We start from the raw sequence: 8,180 nt of genomic DNA, 5'->3' as shown, positions 1-8,180 counted from the left end.
GGCCTTCTAGAATGACTCAGTAAAGCTGCTGGGTGTAAAATAAATAGACGAAAGTATACCTACAGTCAAGAGTTGTTCTATATATGTTATCACAGAGCCAATTTACAAACCCCACAAAATTAGACTGAATTTAAGAATAAATATATGAACATACATGAAGAAAACTATAAACCTTTTCTGATGGTTAGATGCAGACTTAAATGGACAGTCATTTACCACATTCTCTGATGTGAAGACCTAATATCATATAGAACTATGTTAATTCTTCACAAACTGGTCAATTCTAATCAAAATCCCAATGAGATATGCAGGGGCATGAAGAGGCTGAGTTCCGAGAAAATGATTCCTGGCTCATCTGGAAGAATAGATTAAAAAAAAATTTTTTTAGACCTTCTTAAAATGTGGTCCCAGTCCTACCATCTATGAAAATGAATGATGGAGCAGCAATAATGGAAAAGACAGGCCTATGGACCAGTGAGGAATGCAGTTCAAGAACGATGCAGGGACCTTGGATTTTTACACCCCAGATGGATGGATTTAAGAGTTAAATGTATAATATAACCAAAAAGGGACTTAAGGAAGGGCTTTCTTAGAGCCAAGTAAAAATATAAAGAAAAATTGAATAGACCTGATTACACAGACTTCAAAAACCTCTGTACACTAAAAATGCAGTAACAAAGAAAATGTACATTCCAGACAAATATGTGTGTACATATTGCATATGTGTGTGTATTGTATATAAGTATATGTGTATATATTGATATGTATATTTGTACTGCATATATGTATATTGCATGTTTATATATTGCATGCATGTGTATACATAAAAGAATGGAATAGTGGACAAAAGATAGGACTAGACAATTCATATGACGAGAAGAACAGTCAAAAACAGGAACAAGTAACATCCTTAAATCTATTTATTTATTTATTTATTTATTTATGGCTGCATTGGGTCTTTGTTGCTGTGCACAGGCTTTCTTTAGTTGGGGCGAGTGGGGGCTACTCTGTTGCGGTGCGCAGGCTTCTCATTGCGGTGACTTCTTTTTTTGTGGAGCACGGGCTCTAGGCACATGGGCTCAGTAGTTGTGGCTTGCAGACTCTAGAGCGCAGGCTCAGTAGTTGTGGTGCACAGGCTTAGTTGCTCTGCGGCACGTGGGATATTCCCGGACCAGGGCTCGAACCTGTGTCCCCTGCATTTGTAGGTGGATTCTTCACCACTGCACCACCAGGGAAGCCCAGGAGCAAGTAACATTCTTAATGTATCAAAATGGCAAATATAAAAAGTGACTGGGAATTCCCGGGCAGTCCAGTGGTTAGGACTCGGTGCTTTCACTGCCATGGCCCAGGTTCAATCCCTGGTCAGGGAATGAAGATCCTGCAAGCTGTGCAGTGCAGCCAAAAAAAAAAAAAGAAAAGAAAAGGAAAAGCGTGTGTAGTTGAGGTTTATATCGATGGGGCTTTTTCTGTAGACTTACATGGTTGGAAATGCCTCACAGAGAAACTATGTGGTTTCCTTTCTCACAGGACTAGATCTGTGGAGAAGAACTACAAGACAGAGCTGCTAATAAACTGTGAAAAACCTAACAGTCAAACTTTTTTTCTCTTAGGTATTGGCATATGCTAACTGTTCTAGGGTATGATAGCTTAGGAGTGAATATGATTTGAACTTAATGCATGTTTAGAGGGTGTCTAAAATTCAGAACCAGGCAGATCCATCTCCTGACCCTAAACATGGTTGTACAGTAAATTGCTTGAGGAAACTGCTTCTCAAAGACTGCAGGAGGGGAATTTATTTTTTTAATTAATTTTATTTATTTATTTTTGGCTGCGTTGGGTTTTTGTTGCTGTACGCGAGCTTTCTCTAGTTGCAGTGAGCAGGGGCTACTCTTCATTGCAGTGCGCGGGCTTCTCATTGCGGTGGCTTCTCTTGTTGCAGAGCACGGGCTGTAGGCACCGGACTTCAGGAGTGTGGCTCGAGGGCTCTGGAGCGCAGGCTCAGTAGTAGTGGCGCGGGTTTAGTTGCTCTGTGGCATGTGGGATCTTCCCGGACCAGGGCTCAAACCTGTATCCCCCACATTGGCAGGTGGATTCTTAACCACTGTGCCACCAGGGAAGCCCAGAGGGGAATTTTTGAAGTGTGGCAATGTTCCATTGGAGATCAAAGAAGCCCAAAAAAACTGTGGACTGACTCTCACAACTATGGATTGAACAAAAATTCTTTTTTGAAAGGGCAATTTTGAAGATTATTACTCTAATACTGGAGAAGCTAAGGTGATTGGCAGTGGAATGAATCAGAACGTGTACAGTTCCTTAAAAATTTATTTATTGGCTTAAATAATTTTGCCTATAATAAAGCCCTTTACACTTTTTTTGTAAAAAAAAAAAAGAAAAAAAAGAAAAGACGTGTATACACGCACAGAAAAAAACCAGAAGGAAATGCATCTCCAGGTCATGACCTGTGAACTGATTCTAAGGGTCATTTTTATTCTTTGTTTTGTTTTGTTTTTTTGCGGTACGCGGGCCTCTGGCCTCTCCCGTTGAGAAGCACAGGCTCCAGACGCGCAGGCTCAGCGGCCACGGCTCACGGGCCCAGCCGCTCTGCGGCATGTGGGATCTTCGCGGACCGGGGCACGAACCCGTGTCCCCTGCATCGGCAGGCGGACTCTCAACCACTGCACCACCAGGGAAGCCCCATTTTTATTCTTATAAAATTGATTTGTTTCCCCAAATTTCTTCAATATACATGTATTATGTATATTATCAGAAAACAAAGTTTATATGTAAATAAAAGAACATCGAGACTTCAATGGAAGGGGGCCAAAGGGTATTTCAAACAGTTTTCAGGAAGAAAGACCAATAATAAGAACACGTTCCATTTCAACTTCACCAGTTATCAAAGAGCAAGGTGCTGCTCTCAGCTGAGGGCGTTAACAGCCCCGCCAGGCAGACAGCAGGTGTGGTGTCCGGGGCCCCCCAAGATGTTTGCATTTGAATTTCTTTTAAAATAAGAAAAATGAGTATGATAATGAATCAAACCGAGATTTTATCTATCTTTTGCCAATGCAGTTGTCCAATAGAACTTTCCCTATTTGTCATGGAGGAAGGGCCTGAGACCGGCCCCGGGGACGGTGGAGGAACGATGGGGGCGGACACCTGGGATCATCGCCGTGGCACCCAGAAGCAAGGCCGTCTGGACCCAGGTCGGAGCAGCGTCGGCCTCTGGGACCTGGACGCGCCTGACCACTACTGTCGGTTCTCCTCACACTGAGACGGTATTACTTTGTTATCACACAACCAAAAATATACTAAAACGATGCCTTAAGCTGTTCATTTCCTTTATCTCAAAACTCTCACTTCTAGAAATCTACTCTAAGACAACACTAAAGAAGGAAAATGCAAAAAGATGCTATATGAAGAATGACTTGTAACAGTGAAAACTTGTAAATAACTTCTGCATCCAACAAACAAACAGCTAACAGAACATCACGCCCCCATCCAGAAGGACAGCTCCAAAGACAGTGAGGCTCCGTGGGAAAAAGAAGTCCTGCTCTGCAGGTAAGCAGGGGAAAAAGATTAGAATGTTGGACTGTATACACCGTGTTTAATGTAAAAATGCAATATCAAAAAGCAGAAGGTAACGTACCAAAGTGCGAAATGCAATTTTATTAAGAATTATGGGTGTTTTCCCCTTAATTCCGTATTTTCTGAAATGTGGTTATTTTGCCTCCATAGTTTAAAAAGTATACTAAAAAGCATTTCATAAGCTCTAGCACTTTATACAAATGTGAAGTATCATCACTGAGAAGGCAGCTTATATCTGCTTAGAACTGAGAAGAAATGACACGAGTCCCAGATGAACACCGTCTTTTTCCTTCTCCGGGGAGCAGGGGGCCCAGCTCCTCTCACAGGGCTGAGCTACGTGGTACCTAAGCGGCCCTGCAGGTGGCCTTGCCAGCCGGGGTGGAGGTGTGCTTCCAGACACCTGTGTGCCAACACTGCACCCTGGAAGCACACCCTGTGTCCTCCCAGCTTCCAGCATGGACGAGGTGGCCAAGCATGAGGCTGGCATGTTAGCACCCGGCTATGCGGATGCTGGGCCAGGTTCCAAGACAGCTGCACTGTCACTAACAACATGACTCTGCAGCAGAGCTATATGAGTGAAGCGAGTCCAGGAAATTTGCTTTTTCCCAAATGCCCACCACCTGAGCTTATTCTCCTCTCCTGGAATATAACGTTCACTTAGAAGTAATACTGTTCATAATTGTTTTTTTTTTAAATTATCATTCTAAACATAAGAGTTTACAAAGGAAATTCCAGATCAAAATCACACCAAGAGGCTGTCCAAGGACACATGACTGACATACCTCCTTTTCATATGCAGGGAAGATCTGTCCCCCCCTCAGTGACTTCCAAACCCATCAAAGAAGAGGATGGAAAAAAAAAAAAAACAGGACGACGGTACATCCTCAAACGCGCTCAATTCTCCTCTCCTACGGTGGATCCCTTCCCAGGAGGTGACAGCCTTAACGGGTGTTTCCAGTTGGGCAGGTGGGTGTCTCTCGCACACATGAGTTAATTTCTGGGGTTGCTGCCCATGGGGAACTCCTGCCGGCCAAGGGCGGGACCACGCCCAGGAGCTCAGCCATGCCTAGGGCATCGACAGGGCCCACGCTGCTCCCGCCGGAGCCCCCCGTACCCAGTAGGCTGCCAGGCACGTAGTAGGTGCTCAGCAAGCGCTTGTCGAACTGGACGGCAAAGGGCTTCTCCCCGCTGTGGAGCCTGCGGTGCTCCGCCAGGGGGCCGCTCCAGCCGAACACCTCACCACACTCATGACACTTAAAGGGCTTCTCCGTGGAGTGGGTCTTTTGATGTTTAATGAGACAGTGATTCTGGCTGAAGGCCCGGCCGCACTGGCCGCACTTATAGGGTTTCTCTCCAGTGTGGACGCGCTGGTGCACGATGAGCGACGAGTGGCAGCTGAAGGCCTTCCAGCAGCGGCTGCAGTCGAAGGGCTTCTCGCCGGTGTGGACGCGCTGATGCACAATCAGGTAGGAGTGGGAGCTGAAGGCCTTGCCGCACTCGTTGCAGCGGAAGGGCTTCTCGCCACTGTGGACGCGCTGGTGCACCACCAGGTACGAGTGGCAGCTGAAGGCCTTGCCGCACTGGCTGCACTTGAAGGGCTTCTCGCCCGTGTGGGCACGCTGGTGCAGAGTCAGGCGGGAGCGGCTGCTGAAGGCCTTCTGGCAGTCGCCGCACTGGAAGGGCTTGTCCCCGCTGTGGAGCTTCTCGTGCACCGTCAGGGACGAGTGGCAGGCGAAGGCCCGGCCGCACGCACCGCACCGGTAGGGCTTCTCGCCGGTGTGGATCCGGCGGTGCCGCGTCAGGTGTGTCCGCTGGTTGAAGGCCTTGCCGCACTCGCCGCACCGGTAGGGCCTCTCGCCGGTGTGGACGCGCAGGTGCATACCGAGCAGCGAGCTGCAGCTGAAGGCCTTGTCGCAGGCGCCGCACTTGTAGGGCCGCTCGCCCGTGTGGACGCGCCGGTGCACGTTCAGGGACGAGTGGCAGCTGAAGGCCTTGCCGCACTGGCCACAGAGGAAGGGCTTCTCGCCGGTGTGGACGCGCCGGTGCTCCAGGAGGTTGGTGCTCCAGGTGAAGGCCTTGCCGCACTCGCCGCACTTGTAGGCCTTCTCTCGTGCGTGCCACCGCCGGTGCAGCGCCAGGGCCGCGCTCCGCTGGAAGGCCTTGCCGCACTCGCCACACGTGAATGGGCCGCTCCCGGCACCCGGGCTCCGACGCCTGGCTCTGCTGGACTGCACGCTCCCCACGCAGCCGTCCGGAGAGGCTCCTTCTGCGGGAAGGCTGGGCTGGGCCAGGAGGGCGCACCTCCGGCCAAGAGCCTCCTCAGACACCACATGGCCCCATCGCTGCTCCTCTGTGGGACCGTCCCTGGCGGCCTCACATTGTGACAGAGCAGTCGCCAGGCCCCCCTGGGTGCCCCTGTCGCCAGGACCGGGGCTGTGGAGACCGGACCTTGCCAGCCCACCTGCGGTCGGCTCCCATGACGGTTCTTCTTTGTAAACGCACAGTTGCTGAGACCATGGCTCCTCCACCTCGGGCCCCGGCTCCAGTTCTGGTTCTGTAAGAAATGAAGATACTACCTTCTGAGAGCAGGCGGAGGTGCGGCGCTGGGGCGCAGGGCTGAGATCTGCCGGGAGCGCAGGCAAGTACAGGAGAGAGAGAGAGTAGAGACCAGCAGGGGGAGAGAGAGCACACAAGCTCAGGGCTGCGCGGAGGGGAGCGCTCAGGGCAAGGCAGGCAGGCCGGCAAGCAGCGAAGAGGAGGAAGAAAGAGGGAAAGGAGCCTTGAAGAAGCCAGGGGATTCTGAAAAGAGCCGGGGGGACCGGGGGGGCGGGGACGGGGAGGACAGAGGAGCAGGAGGGGCACTGAGCAGGTGCCGACGGAGCAGGGCAGTGAACTGCGGAAGGAAAGTGGGCCCCATGGGGCAGTGGGGTGGGACTCCACATCCTCCCACTGCATCCCGCTCACCTGGACCAGCCCTTCCAGGGACAGCTCTAGGCGCCCACCATGGCTCCTCGCCTCGTTCCAGGTGAGAGATCACGTCTGGCTTGCAGACAGGAGGCCCTGTGCGAGGGGAGAAAGCAGCGTGGCTCTGGGTGCTGGGCTCTCCAGACCCAGCCCACAGGCCCAGTGGCCCTGGAGTGGCCCCAGCGGCCTGAGGCATGGAGAGGTGGCGCCAGCTCCAAGGAAGGGGGCCTCAGACATGGAACCAATATTGACGTGTGTGCTCTGAGGACCCCACAGGTACTGACATCCTCCATCTAGGGCAGGCTGGGCTTCCAGGGACCTGTCCACCCCCTCCCTTTCCTCTGGGCCCCACCCCGGGACCAGCCACACTTCCAGGCAAAGATGCCAGTTGGTGCCACGAGGACCTGGGGCAGATACCACAAGGAACACTTGTGGTATCTGGAGACTCAGGAACACATACAGACTAGAAGATGCCCAGACTGTGGCCTCCTCACCTTGGGAGCCATCTTACCGAGGGCGAGAAGGTTCTGGTAGTTCTCCAGCATCACATCCCGGTACAGGGCCCTCTGAGGGGAGTCTAGCTGTCCCCACTCCTCCTGGGTGAAGTCCACGGCCACGTCCTTGAAAGTCACCAATTCCTGGAATGACACACGTTCTCTCTCACCCAGGATGGGAGTCAGTCCACTTGCGTTTTGGGGTGACTAAGGACCTCAGTAGCAGAGATAACCTCGGGTGACCTCCTGCGCGCAGAAAATAGGGCTGTAGACACCATCTGTCCTACAGCCCCGACGTACACACCACAACTCGGCCAGGAATTGCCACGCGGCCTGGCCTGGGAGGCAGGCCCGGGAGGGCCCAGCTAACTGGGCAGCCCGTGTGTAGGTGCTGCAGTGGGGGCACAGGCTGAGGCCATAAGTTCTGGCTAACTTACAGAACTTGGAATATAATACAAAGAGCCCAAAACCCTATTCAAGTCCCACCACTGCAAAAGACCCCAATCCCAGACAGGAAGCCCTCACTGCACCCTAAGGAAGGACCCTGTACTGCTCCATGTCCTTCCTGCTTGCTCCCCACTTCTTCCCGCCAGACCCCTGCTCCCTTGCCTTCCTGGGGCCACAGCCCAGCCCACCCCCTCGCAACCTGCTCCCACTTTCCCCCAACACTGGCCCCTGGTCTTGGGGTAACCCCCCCCGACTCAGTCACTCCGGTCCTGAAAGTCCCAAATGACTTCCCTTATGTGATTCCTGCTCTGGAACGCCAGTATTCTGCCGGCCAGGGCTTCTTACCTCACCAGCTGGGCACGCCAAGAGGTTGGAGACCCAGCGCCTGTCCCATGAGAAGAGAACAAAGAGCAGCCCAGGCCACATACAGTCATGACAGGGATGCATTAGAAGATAGGCAAGGACTTCCCTGGTGGTCCAGCGGTTAAGACTCTGCACTCCCAATGCAGGGGGCCCGGGTTCGATCTCTGGTCAGGGAACTAGATCCCTCATGCCGCAACTAAAAAGATCCCAAGAGCTGCAACTGAAGACCCTGCACGCGGCAACGAAGATCCTGCTTGTCGCAACTAAGACCCAGCACAGCCAAATAAATAAATACTAAAACAATAAAAAAGGGCAGACCATAGGGTG

The 8,180-nt window shown here is 51.8% G+C and overlaps 1 protein-coding gene and 1 pseudogene across 1 annotated transcript in view; one reads left to right on the top strand and one right to left on the bottom strand.

Annotated features, from left to right (window-relative positions):
• Positions 1–1,438: 1,438 nt before the first annotated feature.
• LOC112064152 (uncharacterized) lies at positions 1,439–1,561 on the top strand (annotated as a pseudogene).
• A 1,341-nt stretch (positions 1,562–2,902) lies between these two features.
• ZNF74 (zinc finger protein 74) overlaps positions 2,903–8,180 on the bottom strand; it is a 12,809-nt gene continuing 7,531 nt past the window's right edge. The window contains 4 exon segments of the mRNA XM_007119061.4: positions 2,903–4,619; positions 4,622–6,139; positions 6,550–6,645; positions 7,061–7,187. Of these exon segments, the coding sequence (XP_007119123.1) occupies positions 4,576–4,619; positions 4,622–6,139; positions 6,550–6,645; positions 7,061–7,187 (1,785 nt within the window). The 3' untranslated portion in view covers positions 2,903–4,575.

The sequence above is a fragment of the Physeter macrocephalus genome, chromosome 19 (assembly GCF_002837175.3).
Source record: "Physeter macrocephalus isolate SW-GA chromosome 19, ASM283717v5, whole genome shotgun sequence".
In the NCBI taxonomy this organism is placed as follows: Eukaryota; Metazoa; Chordata; class Mammalia; order Artiodactyla; family Physeteridae; genus Physeter; species Physeter macrocephalus.
The sequence above is the reverse complement of the archived record's forward strand: the minus strand, read 5'-3'. Positions and strand labels throughout refer to the sequence as shown.